This window comes from Herpailurus yagouaroundi, unplaced genomic scaffold (genome assembly GCF_014898765.1).
Source record: "Herpailurus yagouaroundi ecotype Mexico unplaced genomic scaffold, PumYag 203, whole genome shotgun sequence".
In the NCBI taxonomy this organism is placed as follows: Eukaryota; Metazoa; Chordata; class Mammalia; order Carnivora; family Felidae; genus Herpailurus; species Herpailurus yagouaroundi.
In genome coordinates this window covers 10,001,591-10,022,516 of record NW_024412434.1, presented here as the reverse complement: position 1 = coordinate 10,022,516, position 20,926 = coordinate 10,001,591, and the positions used below count along the sequence as shown (strand labels likewise).

The 20,926-nt window shown below is 36.3% G+C and overlaps 1 protein-coding gene across 7 annotated transcripts in view; it reads left to right on the top strand.

The window, feature by feature from the left end:
• Positions 1 to 20,926, top strand: part of MYO3A (myosin IIIA) — a 243,192-nt gene that overhangs the window by 149,677 nt on the left and 72,589 nt on the right. For 6 of the 7 annotated variants that reach the window (XM_040451173.1, XM_040451175.1, XM_040451172.1 and 3 more), the window contains 2 exons: positions 2,743 to 2,953; positions 8,044 to 8,191. In XM_040451173.1, coding sequence (XP_040307107.1) covers positions 2,743 to 2,953; positions 8,044 to 8,191 — 359 coding nt within the window. Of the gene's footprint in view, positions 1 to 393; positions 924 to 2,742; positions 2,954 to 8,043; positions 8,192 to 20,926 lie in introns of those variants that run through there. The other variant, XM_040451178.1, reaches the window with a different exon arrangement.

The following is a 20,926-nucleotide window of genomic DNA, read 5'->3' as shown; positions in this document are numbered from 1 at the left end:
TCTGTAGCTCCCAGCAGTCCCCAGTTATCAGATGTGGAAGGAAAAAACAGAAAACTCCAGTGATATATTCAGATCTCACCATTGATCATAATTAGAATAGTTATCAACAATGAAGAGAATGATTGACCACAGAGATATTTGTAGATTATGAATATATACTCAGAAACTAACAAACTAAGAACTGACTTTGATAATTGAGAACCTATTTCTATATAGGAAACAGTCATATGAGTCACAAAAGATTAATATTTATATGAATGTAGTTAAAATTAAAGCACTTTGTGGAATAGCCTTTTATGGCAAATAAAAATTTTGCTAACTTATAATGATTTATAATTAAAGTTGCAAGGAATTATCTCCAAGCCAAGGCCATGTTTCCTGATGGTTTTACAGGTACATTGTTTCAATCAGGGTCCAGTTCTGGCTGTTCTGTCTCATAAATATCTCTCAAATCTGACCACTTCTGTTTATCTCCATCATCTTCGTTCTCACTGAAGACAACATCACCTCTCACCTCAGCTAAGTAACCTCCCAATTGTTCATTCTACATCAGTTCTTGAACTTTTCCAGGCCATTCTCCACAATTCATTCAGAAACCACTTAATGCATGTATCTAGAAGGTTCTCTCAATCTTTCTCTCCCTCTCTCCCTCCCTGTCCCTCTCCTCCTCCCTCTATCTTCCTACTTGAGTTTCTTGATTAGCTTCCATTCCTTCTAGATAAAGATGATCAAGACTAGAAGTTTGCCTTATGAGGTATTATACTTAGCAATATATCCCCAGGTAAAATGAACAATGCAGGAATAGAAGTAGACTATTAATCAATGGGAAACACTATTCAGAAACAGAAACAGATCCAAGCAGAATTGCCAGAAATGGCATTACAAATCACTAGGGAATCAGTGTTGTAGGGACAGCAAACTGGCTAGCCACTTAGGGGAGTGGGGGTGGGGGGGGATTTGAATTCTTGTCATATACCATATACCAAAATAAATTACAAATCTATACCATTTAAATGCAAAAAATCATAAAAGTTCAGGACAAGAGTGCGTTTATATAATCCTGAAATGAGAAAAGACTTGAAGGATTTTATGTGCAGAAAACCAAAAGCAGAAAGGATTTTTAATGGATATTTGACTACATAAATATTAAAACCCTTTCATACTAACAAAAGAAAAATAAACGAAATTGCAATACAGGTAAAAAATAAAAGAAAATATTTGTACTATACATATAAGAAATATGTGTAAGCTATGAAGAGCTCTTCTAAGCTTATTAGGAAAAGACAAATGTATCAATGAAAAAAGGGAGTTTATAAAATAAAACCACAAATTACTAATAAAAATATGAAAAAAAGAAAGTATTTAGCTTCACTAGGAGTCAGTTAAAAACAAATTGAAAAATGAAGGCATTTTTTCCTATCAAATAGGCCATTCTCAAAAATAATATATGGTACCCATGAAATTGCATTAAAATTTTTTTTTTGGCTGATAAGAATGTAATTGGTTCAGGGTTTTTGAAGAATAGCTAAATAGTATACATAAGAAGGCTTAAATATGTTTATATACACTGAACCAATTACTGATTCTAAGCAATTTATGCTAAGAAAATCATACGAAACAGGAACACAGATTCATACACAAAATATTTATCCCAGCATTCTTTACAATTATGAACATATGGAAACAACCTAAACATCCAACAATTTAAAATTATTGATATATTATGATATATAGCAGACTATTATGCAGCAAATTAAAATTTACAAGCGATATTTAATAAAGTGAGAAATGCTTAAGATATTAAGATGAAATATATGTGCAGAATAGTGACAGTAAACATGCTTAAAAGGAAAGAAATGCAGAATGTTAACTTGAAAAGCAAGATATCTACAGTGGACTTGTATTACCTCTACAATGTGAAAACAATATTTAAGCAAGGTCCAGTGATCTTAGCCACATAGCTGAGAACTATCTTGTCCCAATGCTATAAGTAAAATTCAAAATGTTGAAAATAATTTAAAAGGAGAACTGATTTAAAAAATAGTCTGTCATGTGATAGTTTGGGTTAAAGATGTTTTATATTAAAAAATGAGTTTTATTGCCTGAATTTAGGTATTTTTCATTTAAAATTCCCTGTGATATGTAATTACCATTAAATATGCATGTTCCAGGCATCACACTTTAACAGAATTTAATTATTGAAATATATAACTGAGAAGTAGTAGGATACAAAAATACATTAATGTTGAGATAAGGTTTATGCTGTTTTGGTTAAATATTGCAAAAGTTAGGTAAAATACATTGGTTTGGGCATATCTCTCAAGTCTAAGTAACTTCCAGTTAATTTCTACATTTTGAAAATGTGTATATGATAATGGCGTCCAAATTATACCAAATTTATTCATTATGCTTATAAATTATTTCACATAATTCAGTGAAATTATGTTTGGCATCATGTAAACAACCACTGGCTTGTGCCAATGTTCCCTCCTGTCAGCCAGTTCGGTTTGGGTTGTGCTGTATTTATTATATGGCAGCCTGCATGTGACCAGTCAGGGAGAGAAAAATGATCAAGAAGAGACACAGGACTCCTACTCAACAGCAACTTATTTTTACATTAGAAAGTCTTCACATATTTCTTTTATGTCGTTTGAAGAAGGTAAATTAAGACGTTTTCATTCTATAGGAAGTGACTTCATTGCCATAACTTTTTCTAACAACACATCTGTTTGTTTTTTTTAGCTGCTTCTTTGCTTTGCATTCAGGCAGATGAACTCAAAGAAGCTCTTACCTCCCACTGTGTGGTCACTAGAGGAGAAACCATTATTCGACCCAATACGGTCGAAAAAGCTACTGATGTCAGAGATGCTATGGCCAAAACTTTATACGGGCGTCTCTTTAGTTGGATAGTCAATCGCATTAACAGTTTATTGAAGCACAGCACATCGCCAAGGTAAAAATTCTCATGGAAACATTTTTTTCCCCAAATGTCAGGTGATGTAAATCTGTTTTCTAATTTATTGATTTGTATATGAGTCCCTTTGAAGACGTTTCTAATTGCTATCGCTGAATTATTACAGTTCTATCTCAGTAGATCTGCTTTATTTCCTAGTAGCCCTTTATTAGGCCAGATAGCTATAAAAATGCAAATGTCCTGGAACACAAAAACTGTAGCAACATGAATAAACATGAAAAGTGAATTTTTAAAGTGACATCAATTTATATGTTCTTTTAATAGGAAGGTGTACTGCAAAGTGTATATACCATTTTATACTTTCATAAAATGTCATTCCAGCAGGTTTTTTTGTTTGTTTGCTTTGTTTTGAGGGATTGAATTAAATCTTGAAGGCAAAGGAAAGCTTTCTTTTTATATTTTAACTCTCACTATAATCCTGTAAGGATAGGAATTATGACCTCCAATGAACTTTGGTTCCAAAATGTCCTAAGTAAATAGTACATGATAGAGTGAATATATGAACGATAATGTCATCGTTTATGCCCTGCCTAGTACCCCATCTTAGAAATAAAGAATCACAGCCACCACTGACTGAGTACTCTCTATGTACCAGGGATTGCGCACAGGTATAAACCCTTCCATTTACACCTAAAGCTTTGTTCTGCCACAAATTACACAATCTGTAGAAATTGTATACAAAAAGCAGGATAAATGCCTACCTTAAGTCACCTTGTTCACATTTGCTTACTAAGCATAAAAGACTATTCTATACACATTTCAGGCATGTAATTCAGTCATTTTTCCACGAAGGGCCACACCACATCATAATATTATCCAGAATGTCTAAGAGATTATCCATTATTCCTCCCTGTTCTTAATTCTCTATCCCCCAGAATTGCTTCTTTCCCTTTCTGCTAAACTGTAACCTATCCGATTGGGTCTGCAAATCAAATTCCAGTTTGCCCATTCTGATTTAATGATCAAAACACTTTGTATGTTCATGTGTGGCCATCGGTATGATGCCAAGCTTTCAGGTGAAAATGGAAAAATTCCAGAATGTTCACTATCTATGTATTCCACAGACGACTACATTTTGCTACTTATCATCTGCATGTTTGGCACTAAGGCGATCTGCTGAAAATTCCACTACAGCCTCTTTACTATTTGGTAACTTTCCTTTCCATACACTAAAGAAAGCCAGCCAAATGTTAGATTTTCAAAATTTTTATAGAAAGTTTAACAAACAGGGGCGCCTGGGTGTCTCAGTTGGTTAAGAATCCGACTTCAGCTCAGGTCATGATCTCAAGGTCAGGGAGTTCGAGCCCCGCGTTGGACTCTGTGCTGACAACTCAGAGCCCAGAGTCTGGTTTGGATTCTGTCTTGCTCTCTCTCTGCCCCTCCCCAGCTTACACTCTGTTCTCTCGGTCTCTCAAAAATGAATAAATGTTAAAAAAAAAAGTTTTTTAAATAAAGTTTAACAAATTAAAATAAGACCATTCATATAGTTCAGCAAAAATCTGTCAAGATTTATGTTAAGATTTTGAAGAGCCTGTATACTGTGCCAGTCTTTTCCACTAACTTGTTGTGCAACCCTTGACAAATTACTGCATTTCTCTGCATCTTGTCTTCTTCAACTATTAAATAAAGGCATGTAATGACAAATCAGTGGTCTTAGTTATTGATGGACATCTTGGAGCCTTTTAAGGATCTCTTGAGGGATGCCTGGGTGGCTTAGTCAGTTCAGTGTCCAACTTTTTATTTTGGCTCAGGTCATAATGTCATGGTTCATGGGATCGAGCCCTGCATCGTTCTCTCTCCTTCTCCCTTTGCACCTCTCCCACTCCCTCTCTTTCTCTCTCTCTCTATCTAAAAAAAAAGAAAAGAATAAAAGAAAGAATAAAAGGATCTATTGAAACTATGTTCTTCACTCCAAAATTTTAAAAATGGATATATTTCTACATACCCACCAAAATATTGTGCATGGTTGATTCCAGCCCCCTTGAAGACCATTAACAGACCCCAGGTTAAGAATCCCTGAATGAGGTCATCTCTAAGGTCCTCCTGGCTGTAACACACTATTAGATGAGTTAAATATCTCAGCAGGATCCTGTGGGATAATTTTTTAAAAGAATAATAATGTTGACTAAACCAGCATACATTTTCACTTTCTATTCAAAATAGGAATTTTCAGAAGTATTTGTATAGCTTTCCTTTTGTCAATCCCATCACACAAAGGGTCCTATAACTTTGTGTTCTGAGTTCAGTCAGTTCTTCCGAATACAGAGAGCATCCTTGACTTCCCAGCATGAGGTGGACAGCTGTCATTTCTAAATCACTTCCTCAGACAACACTAAGCGTTAACCTAGGTTACATATAGTGAGCACAGAGAAATGTTTGTACTCTCCTTTTTAAAATCACATGAAAATAACTGTAATGCATATATTTCTCAGAAGAGGCAAACTTTTGACCAACTATCTAGCCTTTAATGAACAGAGAGGTAACCATTATGGGGGAGCAGGAAAAAAAGTACATTTGGAATATTTAATTATAAAATAATATTTAAGATAGACTCCACCAAAGTCTGCTAGAACTGATACATGAATTCAGCAAAGTTGCAGGATACAAAATCAATGTACAGAAATCAGTTGCATTCTTATACACTAATAATGAAGCAACAGAAAGACAAATAAAGAAACTCATCCCATTCACAATTGCACCAAGAAGCATAAAATACCTAGGGATAAATCTAACCAAAGATGTAAAAGATCTGTATGCTGAAAACTATAGAAAGTTTATGAAGGAAATTGAAGAAGATATAAAGAAATGGAAAAACATTCCATGCTCATGGGTTGGAAGAATAAATATTGTCAAAATGTCAATACTACCCAAAGCTATCGACACATTCAATGCAATCCCAATCAAAATTGCACCAGCATTCTTCTCGAAGCTAGAGCAAGCAATCCTAAAATTCATATGGAACCACAAAAGGCCCCGAATAGCCAAAGTAATTTTGAAGAAAAGACCAAAGCAGGAGGCATCACAATCCCAGACTTTAGCCTCTACTACAATGCTGTAATCATCAAAACAGCATGGTATTGGCACAAAAACAGACACATAGACCAATGGAATAGAACAGAAACCCCAAATCTAGACCCACAAACGTATGGCCAGCTCATCTTTGACAAAGCAGGAAAGAACATCCAATGGAAAAAAGACAGTCTCTTTAACAAATGGTGCTGGGAGAACTGGACAGCAACATGCAGAAGGTTGAAACTAGACCACTTTCTCACACCATTCACAAAAATAAACTCAAAATGGATAAAGGACCTGAATGTGAGAGAGGAAACCATCAAAACCTTAGAGGAGAAAGCAGGAAAAGACCTCTCTGACCTCAGCCGTAGCAAGTTCTTACTTGACACATCCCCAAAGGCAAGGGAATTAAAAGCAAAAATGAACTACTGGGACCTCATAAAGATAAAAAGCTTCTGCACAGCAAAGGACACAATCAACAAAACTAAAAGGCAACCAACAGAATGGGAAAAGATATTTGCAAATGACATATCGGATAAAGGGCTAGTATCCAAAATCTATAAAGAGCTCACCAAACTCCACACCCGAAAAACAAATAATCCAGTGAAGAAATGGGCAGAAAACATGAATAGACACTTCTCTAAAGAAGACATCCAGATGGCAAACAGGCACATTAAAAGATGCTCAACATTGCTCCTCATCAGGGAAACACAAATCAAAACCACACTCAGATATCACCTCACGCCAGTCAGAGTGGCTGAAATGAACAAATCAGGAGACTATAGATGCTGGAGAGGATGTAGAGAAATGGGAACCCTCTTGCACTGTTGGTGGGAATGCAAACTGGTGCAGCCACTCTGGAAAACATTGTGGAGTTTCCTCAAAAAATTAAAAACAGACCTACCCTATGACCCAGCAATAGCACTGCTAGGAATTTACCCAAGAGATACAGGAGTACTGATGCATCGGGGCACTTGTGCCCCAGTGTTTATAGCAGCACTCTCAGCAATAGCCAAATTATGGACAGAGCCTAAATGTCCATCAACTGATGAATGGGTAAAGAAATTGTGGTTTATATACACAATGGAGTACTATGTGGCAATGAGAAAGAATGAAATATGGCCGTTTGTAGCAACACGGATGGAACTGGAGAGTGTTATGCTAAGTGAAATAAGCCATACAGAGAAAGACAGATACCATATGTTTTCACTCTTATGTGGATCCTGAGAAACTTAACAGAAACCCATGGGAGAGGGGAAGGAAAAATAAAAAAAGAGGTTAGAGTGGGAGAGAGCCAAAGCATAAGAGACTCTTAAAAACTGAGAACAAACTGAAGGTTGATGGGGGTGGGAGGGAGGGGAGGGTGGGTGATGGGTATTGAAGAGGGCATCTTTGGGATGAGCACTGGGTGTTGTATGGAAACCAATTTGACAATAAATTTCATATATTAAAAAATAATAAAATAAAATAAAGTAATAAAATAAAATAATATTTAATTGCATTTTAAAGTAGTTGATTATAAAATAAACCCAAATACATTTTTGTCTTTCCCCAAGTTACCATTTATTCTCTATTAAACACTTATGAATGAATAACTCAAAAGTAAATAATGATTCTTTAAAAGAGGTGAAGTGTTTTTAGCAAGATGTTTTAATTGTCCTAAAGTGAAAGACTAAAGACATCCTTACACAGAATTTTTGCTTTTCTGGTATGATTTTTATTGAATACATTTTTGTGGTCTTCTGAGTGCTGGCCAGGTTTTCCGTATGATTCATGACTCACTCGGGGCTGTGATCTTGTACCCACAAACCCATAGGAAAAAGTATAGGACAGGTTTCTGTAGTACAAGGAAAATCTTGTATCTTTTATATATTAAAATTGATGCTACCTACTTTATGTTTTATGGAGGGAAACTTTTTCAATTAAGAAAATTTACACTCTGTGTCTTGGTAGGAGTTTCTTAGCTAAATCACAAAAGCATACTCTGAGACACCCTGCTTTCCATTCCCTCTTAAGAAAATAAGTAAGGACTCAATAATGCCTCTTTAATTTTCCAGTGGGAACGGTGATGAGCTGAGCATTGGCATTCTGGATATATTTGGCTTTGAAAACTTCAAAAAAAATTCCTTTGAGCAGCTGTGCATTAACATTGCAAATGAACAAATTCAGTATTATTTCAATCAACACGTGTTCACATGGGAGCAGGTAAGTCATGGTACTATTAAGATTCATGTATGTGTGTGTTACATGCAGAATTGTACTAATGAAGCAAGACTTAGACCATAGGTTTAGGGCCTTAAATATATAGACAAAGGAAAGATTTTCTTTTCTCCATGCCTGTAGTAAAAACAAAAATAAAACCAGAAAACAAGTATGAATTTAGTGTCTCCATATGAGATGCCCTTCCTTGAAAAACCAATGCACCCTTCTCCAAAACTTAGCAAGTCTGAGCCCTTATACACAAACAGGTTTCCTTTGGAAATTTAAGTCAGCAGATGTGTCCAACTGTTTGTCTTTCTGTAGACTGTGTAGCTGAAACTCTGTTTGAAATTTAAATATCCATCTAAAATGCATTAAACTTCAGAATTCCGGTAACTAGGCAACAGAACACAAGATAATGGGTTTGATGCAAATGCCATGAAATGGCAATTTTGACAGGGTACAATATGTAATTTATGATTCAGCTTCAAAAATCAGAGACTTACTTGAATTGCATTTGGCAAAGCTGTAGTATTAAAATTATTTAAATTATTTTATCAAGTCTAAAAGCAGCAGTGGTCATGTTTTGTGTCATTTAGTGTGTCATGTGTCTCCTGTAAATAATATCACATTGTTTTGTGCTTACTGAATAGAACTGACGTTTTTACTTAAATTTGAGATAAATGAGAGGTACATGAACTTCTTTTGATTCAAAATATTTAGGCTTATTGAGAATTTACTTTAAAATTGCATTTTGAAAACACTAGTCACAAAAGAAAACCTCTAGATATTAACATTTCTTAGGCCAAAAAAAGGGACAAAAGTGTAAGGTTTTACCTGTGTTTGCATAGCTCTGTTCTACCCCAGGATCTTGTTCTATCAAGTATTCATTCCTCTCTTCTTTCTCACTCTGTGTCTCTCTCTCTCTCTCCTCTTTCTCCACTCTTCTCCATTAGCGCACGCAGTCCCATAGCCTAGATAAATGAGATCTTTAAAAATTGTTAAAAAACAAAAGCCTTTCTCCAACCTGCTTATCTCAGTAGCTATGGCCTCTCTCTTCCCTTCACAGCCAAGCTGCTTGAAAGCATATTCAGTATTCATTGCATTGTATTGATTTCTTCTCTACCTGAGTATATGAGTCTGTAGCATCTGGCTCTGACCTCGCCCACTCTCCTGGAATGGGCCTTCCTAATCTCATCAGTCATTGGTATCAGAAACATTTTAGTCTCTACATTATTAGCCTTTCTGTAATTTTCAACCCTGTTGATAAGTTCCTGTTTCTGGAAAACCCCTCCTTTAGCATCCCTAATACCATCTTTCTGTTTCTCTGCCATCTTCCTGTCTCTTCCTGTACCATCTCATAAGTCAGTCGTTCTCAACCCTGGCTGCATATTAGAATCACTGGGTACTGGAAAATCCCAATGCCCAGACCCTGTCCCAGACCAGTTAAATCAGATCTCTTGGAATGAGACCCAGGCATCAATATCTTCTAAAGTTCCCAGTTTATTCCAATGTGCAGCCAAGGTTGAGAATTACTGTCCTAAATCTTAACTCATGAAAGAGTTCTATCCTCTACCCCTTCTCGTACTCACTAGGAAAGATCATCCATTTCCATTCTTTCGATCACCCCCTTCATGCTAGTAATGCTTAAGCCCCCATCCAACCCACCTCTCTTTTTGAACTCCTGGCCTCCTTTTAAGACAGCTTCCAGAACTTTATCTAGAATTGAACCCATGGTCTTTCCCTCTCACTTATATTCTTCCTCAGCAAGTGACATCTCTATCTGCCACTTACTCAAGCCAAAAATGCATTTCATTTCTCATTACCGAAATCCAGAAAATTAGCGTGACTTGTTCATGTTTCTCCCTCCTCTATGCTCCAGTAAAAATATTTGGTTTATATTTGTGCCTTTCTCACTAGGCTACAGACTCCTTGAGGTCAAGGATTAGGTCTTAATTCATTTTGAATCTTCAGAGCTTGACATACAGCAAGTGTTCGAAAAATATTTATTAAATGAATGTCATCTTGCTTTAATGTCTCATAGTGTTCACAAGATCCATTCTAACCAAAGCCTGAAACAAGTGAATTTTGTTTTTTTCTTTGTTTGTTTGGACTTTTTGATGGGGATCTATTAGAATTACCTTCTTCATGGGACCAGGTGCATCTTCATGTATTTCCCATGTGATTAATTAGCAACTTGTGTTGGTAGGATTCTGTTATTTTTCTCTTTTGCAGGTTGAGGTTAGAACATGGTTTGATTGGAACTAGCCTTTAAACCAATGTACATATCTTTCAAAATTATTTGCTTTTCATTTTTTATAGGATGTTATAGTTTATAATCCACTTTGATAGCCTTGAATTTCATCCATGATCCTAATGCTGTTACTGCTTTTGTCTTTGGGCTTGCTACAAATGAAACTATTCTGGAAGACTCTTTTAAATATCCTTGAGAGGCTTTCAAGACAAAACAACTCAAAATTGTCCCTAGCAAATTAAGATTTCAACTAGAATCCAGGATTATACAAAGCAGTTTGAGGAATTGAGGCCATTCACAATCCTTTCAAATGCCTTTCTAGGGTAACTACCCAAGAATCTCTGCTTCATAACCTTATGGGACAGGCATTGGCAGCTGAGTGATCAGGTTGATGAATGTGTGATCCGCTGGATATGGGATTAGTCAGTGATTCTCTTGATTTTAACATGTGGGTGTACACGTTTGGGTTTTTTTTCCACTCTGTCACTTCTCTGTGAGTGCAAAAATTGTAACTGAGAAATGCTAACTATAGCTGTGTGTATTAGCTATCACAGGTAGAGAACACACAACACACTGATTTCTATAAATGAGAAATCACTATGAAGCCAGATCATAAATTAAAGCTATGGTCACACTTTCCTTGGTGAGATATAATCATAACTTTCACCTGAGAACTCCTTCATTTAATAAAGCCATTATTACTTATCCGTAAGACATACTCAGTTTCACGGACATTCAGATAATCTGGCAATCTGAACAAGACACAAGCTTCAGCCAGCACCTTCACAGATGACACAACTTCTGCTTCTATTTAAACCAACAAACATGGTCTTTACTGGCAGTCCTGCAACAATGGAACATAAATAAAGGTTTGCTGAAAACACTATTTTCTTTAAATTCGGCCCAAATTCAATTGACATGTAATACACAGTGGGACACTCCAGCAAAGTTGGTTATGAAGGTATTTTGAATATTGTTTTCCCATTATTTTCCATTAAAACAATAATCAACAGACTACAGTAAAATATTTTTAGTGAAAGAGATTATGTCACTGACCCAATCCATAGTTTGCTGAGTGGATAGTTTTAAATAATACATAGCTCCTCAAACTTTTCTGGAGTTTGATGTTTCATAATATTTGAAGCTTCCATACTTTTCCAGCACTGGAAGAACCATTTTGCGTATATTGATTTTAACAAAATTTAAAGGGACAGTTTATATATGAAAACAATAGTTTGAAAATTAAATCACAGTCTGGTTTCCTGTACCTACCTACAAATAGACATTAAGAGTTTAGTTGTAATCTTTTGATATTCATGACTCAGGCTTTTCTAAATGAGCAGCAACTGAAAAATATATAATTTTCTGTTAATTTAATTAATTCCACAAATAAAGTATTTATATGTCAGCCTTCCCTATTACATTTGTATGGCATTATTTTGACACACACTGTTTACTCCCATATTTTTCAAAAAGCTTTTAGTGAAGCAGCTGAAAGGGAAGCGAACAAGTTACCACATTTCTGATAAGGGAGGCATCTTCTTACAATAACATTTACACTGAATCTCCACAGACACTGTGTAGCCAAGATTTTGGTTTTGCTTGGTTGTTTTTGTTTGTTTTCTGTCATTCTTCCATGGACGGAGAGCACAACGGTAGTCAAAGTGTGATTAAAGCTTGAAGTTCTCTTCAAGGAGTCATGCTGATGCTATAGTAGTGGGTTTTGTCCTTTCTTTTAATTGTGCACTATGATACATCATTGTGGTATAGACCATGCAAAAGAAATGAACCCTGTTCCCTAGAAGTTTATGTTATGTTTCAAATCAAGGGGAATGAACAGCCAACCACTGAAGAGTCACCAATGGGCATGAGTTTGAGGTGGAACAAACACCACTGTTCTTTAGGACCATTAGGCACCCAAGACATAGCTATCCTATGACACATTGCTCTAGAATCCTGAAGATTCACTCTCCTTGCTTATACTCCTACTTATACCTAGGGTGAGCTTTCTTATCCATTAGTGCAGGACATCTTGCCGTCTATTAACTGAGCTGAAGTTCGTTTTTAAAGTGAGCTGTTAATACTTGTTCTGTACAAGGATAAGCTGTTACATACATCATTTATATATATATACCCGTGGGTTTAAAATTAAAAGTTAGAAGTCATTTTATAAGCAGGAAACCATTTACAGCACATAATGGAGACAATAACTGTAATTATGGCTCTGGCTTCTCTTGCAGAAAGTGATGTGTATGACTTTCCTCTCCAGCTGTTCATATCTCAAAGTTTGAAGCTTTTGAGATTTTGAATATGGGCTCCAACACATAATTTGTGGCAATTACAAAGAACAAAAATTCATTCATCATACAGTATCTACACTTTCAACTTTTTTTACGTTATGAAGTAAAAAGAATCAGTCATCACATAAAAAAAAATGTGTGGGCAAACCCCTTAGAAATGCCTTCAAATTGTTTTGCTTACAAAGTATGAATTTTTATTTCATATTCAAATTTCTTCCCTATTAAACCATATGTGTGCAATGGTGGTAGCATTTGTCTTATTTTAGTTCTCCAAGTGATAAAAGCCAATTTATAGGCATTTTCTTAAAACATTAAAACAACCATGCATTTAAGAAACAAATAGATACAACAAATCTTGCTTTTTAAGTGCTTGGCCAAGTTTTGGGTTACTGTTTGAGATCACATACAAATTTTCTGTAGACTCACGTACTGAGTATGGAAGTTGATATGCAAGTGACTGGGTATGTGTGGAGCATCCCTACAACAGATACCAGCTGTGAACGTGTGGTCCTCTCCCGCCGTCTCTTGGCAGGCAGCCTGTTGGGTTCCCGTGCCCCCCGCCCCATCTCTTGCTTTATACCCATGTTGCACAGTGTGTTTCTCTTTCATCAGAGAAGCTGGGTCAACACCTTTAATGTGCTGTGGGGATTTGTGGTACTTATTTTGATAATTTGGTATTATTTTAAAATACTTTTTAAAAAATATTTTCATTATGGGGTGCCTGGGTGGCTCAGTTGGTTGAGGCTCCAACTTTGGCTCAGGTCATGATCTCCCAGTTATGGGTTCAAGCCCCAGGCTCTGCACTGACAGCAGGGAGCCTGCTTCAGATTCTCTGTCTTCCTCTCTCTCTGCCCCTCTCCCCTTCTCAGAAATAAACATCTAAAAAAATTAAATAAAAAAATACTTTCATTATGATAAAAAGTAATTTTGGAAGAAATACATAATAAGGAGGTTAGATCCATTCAATTACTGTAGTTTTCTACATGTGAGTTTAGAGCATACTTGACAAGCGGAAATAAAATTTTTTGGTAAACGTTTAAACATGACAGTAAAGGAAAAATAGTTTAAGTTGAAAGAAATCTTGGTATATGAAAAACTACATTTCTGGATTCCTAATGGAAATTTCTCCTTATCCTAAGCCATTACCTGTCAGTAGAATATAAATTTGTAAGATCTTTTATGGCTTTTGAAGAGTTTTTAAGAATAGGTTTTATACACAAAACGTGACTAGATTACAATGTACATCTTAATATACATTGTTTCCTTTTCTTTCTGAAAAAAGAAGCTGCTCTAGGAAGCATCATTTAAAACTTTTCCTCCAAAGTTCATTAAATACATGTAAAATAAAATAAGTATATTTTTTTAGGAATTATCTACCATACTTCCTCATTAGGTTGCTTGTCAAATGGTAAATCAGTGACCTGTGTCTTCTGAAGTTACTGATGATCAGCATTCCCTGTGGCTTGCCACTAACTTTAACAAAAAAATCAACAGGATCATTGATAATAGCTTTGAATAGAAAGTACAAGAGGAGGGGCGCCTGGGAGGCTCAGTCGGCTGAGCCTGGGCATCTGACTTCGGCCCAGGTCATGATCTTGAAATTCAGGAGTTTGAACCCCACATCAGGCTCTGTGCTGACAGCTCAGAGCCTGGAGCCTGCTTCGGATTCTGTGTCTCCCTCTCTCTCTGCCTCTCCCCTGCTTGTTCTCTCTCTCAGAAATAAATGAACATTAAAAAATAAGTACAGGAGGAAATAGATTTCAAATCATAATTACTATTTTACATCAAGAGCTTAGATTTTACAACATGCATATAACCACCTTGTTTTCTTCATTTTTAGTTTTTAAAAATATTTACTTGCTTCCGTGGAATGTTATTACTAACAATATTATAGGTATGTAGAAAGAGAGCGCTTAGCCGACTGAGCCACCCAGGTGCCCTGTGAAAGACAGCGAATGATAAAGTAAATGTAAAATATTAGCAACTGGAAAATTTGGGGAAAGGGCACCTGGGAGTTCTTTGTACTGTCCTTGCAACCTTTTAAATTTGGAGTTATTTCAAAATGAAAAATGGCACAGTTTCTTTTTTCTCTGTAATAATAAAAAAAAAACTCACCTTGAATAGTGATAGCACCTTAAATCCTAGATTTTCAACCTTGAAAACATTTTTCTTAGAATGAGTAACTTCTTCTCAGTGGTTTCTTTCCACTGTGAGCAATGTTTCCATAAATGCGTATACTCATGTGAACAGTTGGCGAGTAGGATTCTTTTACTAAAGGCAGACATCAGGGAATAAATGTGTTTATGTGCTTCTTTCCCCTTGCAAATGTTCTGTTAACAGAATGTGTATGCATCTATTCACTATGTTTCACAACACGTTCAGGCAGCGTGGGCATTTTGAAATGTTTGAACCAGAAGAAACCTAAGTAGATCATCCATATTTCACAGATAAAAATGACTCGTTATGACTTGCGTGAAGTCACAGCCTAGTTAAACAAAGCCAGAACCCAAATCTGGGTCTTCTGATACATATCTGGGGTTTTTCTCACAAGCAAACAAATAAGAAAAGTTGAGAAGAACCAGGGACCTAACAAAATAATCTCTCATGCAGAAGAAAAGGGTGTTCCATTGATTTGAAAGAAAGGGAGGAAGGAGGAAGAAAGGGAGGGAGGAAGGAGAAGAGAGAGAGATAGAGAGAGGCAATCTTTCACATGAAAAGCCAAGGGGCATCCATATAAGGTAACAAAGAAGGAAACTAGAAAGACCAGTAGCACTGAGGCAGGTGGCAGTGGTAACAGAACTGTGACACTGGAGGAAGCAGAAACCACCTAACAGGATAGATCTAGAACTAACAGATGGAACAACTGAAAAAGAAAATACAGCACGAGCAAAGAATTCCTAGGATGTGATTTCAGGGTTAGAATGGAAAGGCAGACAGACTCTTTGCTGGGCCCTAAAGGACAAGACTCTACCTTTTTGTCTATTTCTTCCTTCCCCAGGCCCACCTACTTTTAAACATACACATAGTAGGTGCTCCACGAATGTTTAAGGAATGTCAGTATGTGGCATCTTCTACAATGATCTATTCAGAATGCCACAAACCTGGGTGAATTCTTAATACCACCCCGCATCAAGTGGACTGTGTTTATAAAAATAAAAGATACTTGATTTATGACTTCCAAACAGCAAACACAAGAGAATAAATATTGAGGATCATTTATCCCAGCTGTTAAAATATTTATAGAATCTAAAATATGTGAAACTGCAGAGCAGTGTCAGATGGCTGACGCACCTACACAACAGACATGACTTCATTTCATAGGTATAAATTCAGTGAAAGACTTGAATGCACCCTGTCGCTGCATACCCCCACCTTTTATAAAAGAAAAATACCATATGAGCGAAACTCCTTGATAGAAACCTTGGTGGTTTCAGGAAAATCTTTTTGAAACTTCATACTTAGATAAATCTGTCAGATGGTAGTAGAAAGTATTCTCCCACAGTAAAATGATCGAGTGATGCTTTCGGGGAGTAGGTAGCACCTGTCTTTTACATGGTGATGAAGTCTGCCTGTTTTTACAAATATGTGGAAATTGAATCAGTGTCTTCCTGAACAACCAATGGGCCAAAATGGAAATCAAAAGAAAAATCAAAGACCATCTTGAGACAAAAGGAAATGAGACCACCACATACCAAGACTTATGGAATGCAGCAAAGGCAGCTCTAAGAGGAAAGTTTGTAACCATAAAGACATAATTGAGAAAAAAGATGGATCTCAAGTAAGCAAATCTAACTTGATACTTCAGTGAAATATAAGAAGAAACAAGCTAAGCCCAAAGTTAAAAGGAAGGAAATAACAAAGATCAGAGCAGAAATAAATGAAATAAAGACTCAAAAGAGGGGTGCCTGGGTGGCTCAGTCGGTTGAGCGTCCGACTTCGGCTCAGGTCATGATCTCACGGTCCGTGAGTTCGAGCCCCGCGTCGGGCTCTGTGCTGACAGCTCAGAGCCTGGAGCCCGTTTCAGATTCTGTGTCTCCCTCTCTCTGACCCTCCCCCGTTCATGCTCTGTCTCTCTCTGTCTCAAAAATAAATAAACGTTAAAAAAAATTAAAAAAAAAAAGACTCAAAAGACAATAGAAAAGAATAATGAAACCAGGAGCTGTGCTTTGTTAAAGATAAATAAAATTGACAAACCTTTACCTGGGCTAATCAGGAAAAAACCAAAGGGGACTGACTCAAAAAATTAGGAATGAAAAAGAAAACATTACAGCTAGCTGATACCACAGAAATACAAAGGATCAAAAATATAGAAGAAATGGAAAAATTCTTAGAAACATACAACCTACCAAGACTGAATCATAAAGAAATAGAAAATATCACCAAGCCAATTACTGGTAAAGAGATTGAATCAGTAATCAAAAATCTCCTAACGAAGAAAAGTCCAGGACCGTATGGCTTCATTGGTGAATTCTACCAAACGCTTAAGAATACCAATTCTCCTCAAACTCTTTCACAAAAGTAAAAGAGGTGGGAACTTCAACCTTATTTTATGAGGCAACCATTACCCTGATACCAAAACCAGGCAAGGACACTACAAGAAAATTACAGACCAATATCCCTGATGAACAATAGATGCAAAAATCTTCAACAACATATTAGCAAACGAAACCTGACAATACATTAAAACTGTCATACACCATAATCAAGTGGGGTTTATTCCAGGGATACAAAGATGTTTCAACATACACAAATCATTAATATGATACACCAAATTAACAAAATGAGGCAGAAAAGAGCTTTTGACAAAATTTAACATCCATTCATGGTGATAAGAAGTCTCAACAGGGGCACCTGGGTGGTTTAGTCAGTTATGCATCTGACTTCAGCTCAGGTCAGGATCTCATGGATTGTGGGTTTGAGCCCCACGTCGGGCTCTGTGCTGACAGCTCCAAGCCTGGAGCCTGCTTGAGATTCTGTCTCCCTCTCTCTCTGCCCCTCCTCTGCTCATGCTCTGTCTCTCTGTGTCTCCCCAAAATAAATACACATTAAAAAAGAATTTAAAAAGTCTCAACAAAGTGGGTAGAGAGGGAATGTACCTCAGCAGAATAAAGGCCACCATGGACAAACTCACAGCTAATATACTGAAAAGTGAAAAGCTGAGAGATTTTCCTGTATGATTAGGAATAAGACAAGGATGCCTCCTCTAACCACTTTTTTCAACAATATGTTGGAAATTCTTGCCAGAGCAATTAGGCAAACAAAAGAAATAAAAGGCATTCAAATGGGAAAGGAAGTAAAATCGTTTCTGTTTGTAGATGACAGGAAATTTTATGTAGAAAACCCTAAAGACTACATCAAAAAATTGTTAGAACTAACAAATTCAGTAAAGCTGCAGAATACAAAACAGTATCGAAAAGTCAGCTCTATTTCTATACACTAACAACGATCTATCAGAAAGAAATGAATATGACAGTCCTTTAGCATCAAAAAGAATAAAATACTTAGGAATAAATTTAAGGAGGTGCAAGGTCTGTATACTGTGAACTATAATACATTTAGGAAAGAAATTGTAGAGGGCACAAATAAATGGAAGAATTAATATTGTTAAAATGCCCAAAGCAATTTATAGGTACAGTACAGTCCCTAACAAAATTCTCATAACATTTTTCACAGAAATAGAGCAAATAATCCTCAAATTTGTATAGAAACACAAAAGACCTCAAAAAACCAAAGCAATCTTAAGAAAGAACAAAGTTGGAGATAACCACGCATCCTGATTTCAAACTATATTACAAGGCATAGTACTCAAAACAGTGTGGTATTGGCATAAAAACAGACACATAAATCAATGGAACAACATAGAAAGCCCAGAAATGAACCCAAGCATAGATGGTCAGTTGACTTTTGACAAGGGTCCCAGGAATTCACAATGGGGAAAGGATTGTCTCTTTAATAAACCGTGCTGGGAAAATTGGGAAGGCACATACAAAAGAATGAAGCTAGACTCCAATCTCACACCGTACACAAAAATCAACTCAAAATGGATTAAAGACTTGAACACAAGACCTGAAACTGTAAAACTCCTAGATGAAAACATACGGGATAACTCCTTGGTATCATTCTTGGCCATAAGTTTTTGGATTTGACACTGAAAGCAAAGACAGCAAAAACAAGAAATAAACAAGTGAGAGTACGTCAAACAAAAAGCTTCTGCTCAGCAAAGGAAACCATCAACAAAATGAAAAGACAACCTATGGAATGGAAGAAAATATTTGCCAATCATATATTTGATAAAATATATATATAGGACTCCTACAACTCAAGAGCAAAAAAAAAAATCTGATTAAAACATGGGCAGAGGATCTGAGTAAACATTTTTCCCAAGAAGATGCACAAGTAGCTAACAGATACATGAAGAGGAGAATGCAAATCCAAACCACAATGAGATATCACCTCACACCTGTTAGAATGGCTATCATCAAAAAAGAGATAATAAGTGTTGGCAAAGATGTGGAAAAAAGGGAATTCTTGCATTACTGGTGGGAATAGAAGTCAGTGTAACTACTACAGAAAACAGTATGGAGGCTTCCCCCAAAATTAAAAATTGAACTGCCATATGATCTAGCTATCCAACTTGTGGGTATATATCCAAAGGAAATTAAAACAAGATCTCTAAGAGATGTCTGCACTCCCATTTCATTGCAGCATTACTGATAATAGTCAAGATATGGAAACAATCCAAGTGTCTGTCAAAAGATGAATGCATATAGAGTATTACACACACACACACACACACACACACACACACACACACGACCCCATGGAATATTATTTAGCCATGAGAAAGAAAGAAAACCTGTTAATTATGACAACATAGATGGAAACGTAAGGGTATTATGCTAAGTGAAAATTGGAGACTAGAATGGTGGTTACCAGTGTCTGGGAGTTGGGGGAAATGGGGAGATGTTGGTCAAAGAGTACAGTTCCAGTTTGAAGATGAGTAAGTTATAGGGACCTAATATACAATATGTTGATTAGTCAATAAAACTGTGCCATAATCTTGACAGTTCCTAAGAGAATAGATCTTAAATGTTCTCACCACAAAAAAGCAATGGTAGTTATGTGATGAGGTGTCAGCTGATTCCATGATATAATATAATATAATAATATAATATAATAATAATACTCATTTTGTAATATGTAAGTATATCAAGTCAATACATCATACACCTTGAACTTATACCATGTTATATGTCCATTATATCTCGGTAATGCTGGGAGAAGAAAAAGAAGATAATTTCCCCAGGAAAGTCACTTAGAAGCCAGCTTCAGGATTGAATTCCGTTTTTAATTTTGTGAAGATTTTGTTTTTAAGTAATCTCTACACCCAAAGTGGGGCTCAAGCTTAAGAGTCACATGCTGTATCAGTTGAGCCAGCCAACCACCCCCAGGAATAAATTCCTAAGGAAGATAGAGATAGCACATGACCAGGAGGACATGTAAAAACAAATGAGAAAGAGACAAAGAAACAAAAGTCAACCTAACATGAAGGATGTTTTTAGTGAAGTCCCTGAGCTTTTCCTCTAACTCTGATCTCTACCTCCACAAATCTTTGCCCACATCACAAAAGCCAACAGTGGTGTGATGGTATTTCTGTGCCCAAGAAGAAGTTAAATTATGTTTATTATTATGTCTCAGAATAATGACACAATAGCTGGCAGGCATTGTGTAATATGGGCTAAGCATAGATCTACCATATTTCCCCCCAAAAGTATCCTCTTAAGTAGTTTAAGATCTAATCAAATAAATGCGAATACAACAATACATGGTCATTTTCACCTATCAAAAATATCAGAAAAAAATTTTAATGAGAATATGCAGTGCTGGTGAGGATACAGCAAGATAGGAACGGGTATGCAGGGCTGATTAGAAAGCACATTGCGGCAAGCTTAGAAAAAATCAATCTAGAAATACACATATGGAGCCTGTAAAATACTCACACTAGTTGATCAGCTAATCTGTCCTAAAGGTAAAATCCAAAATCCAGAAAAGCTTGGTGCACAAGGATATACATCAGAACACTATTTAAAATAGATAAAAGGGGCACCTGGGTGACTCAGATGGTGGTGCTTGCGATTCTTGATCATGAGTTCAAGCCCCACGTTGGTTATAGAGACTACTTTAAAA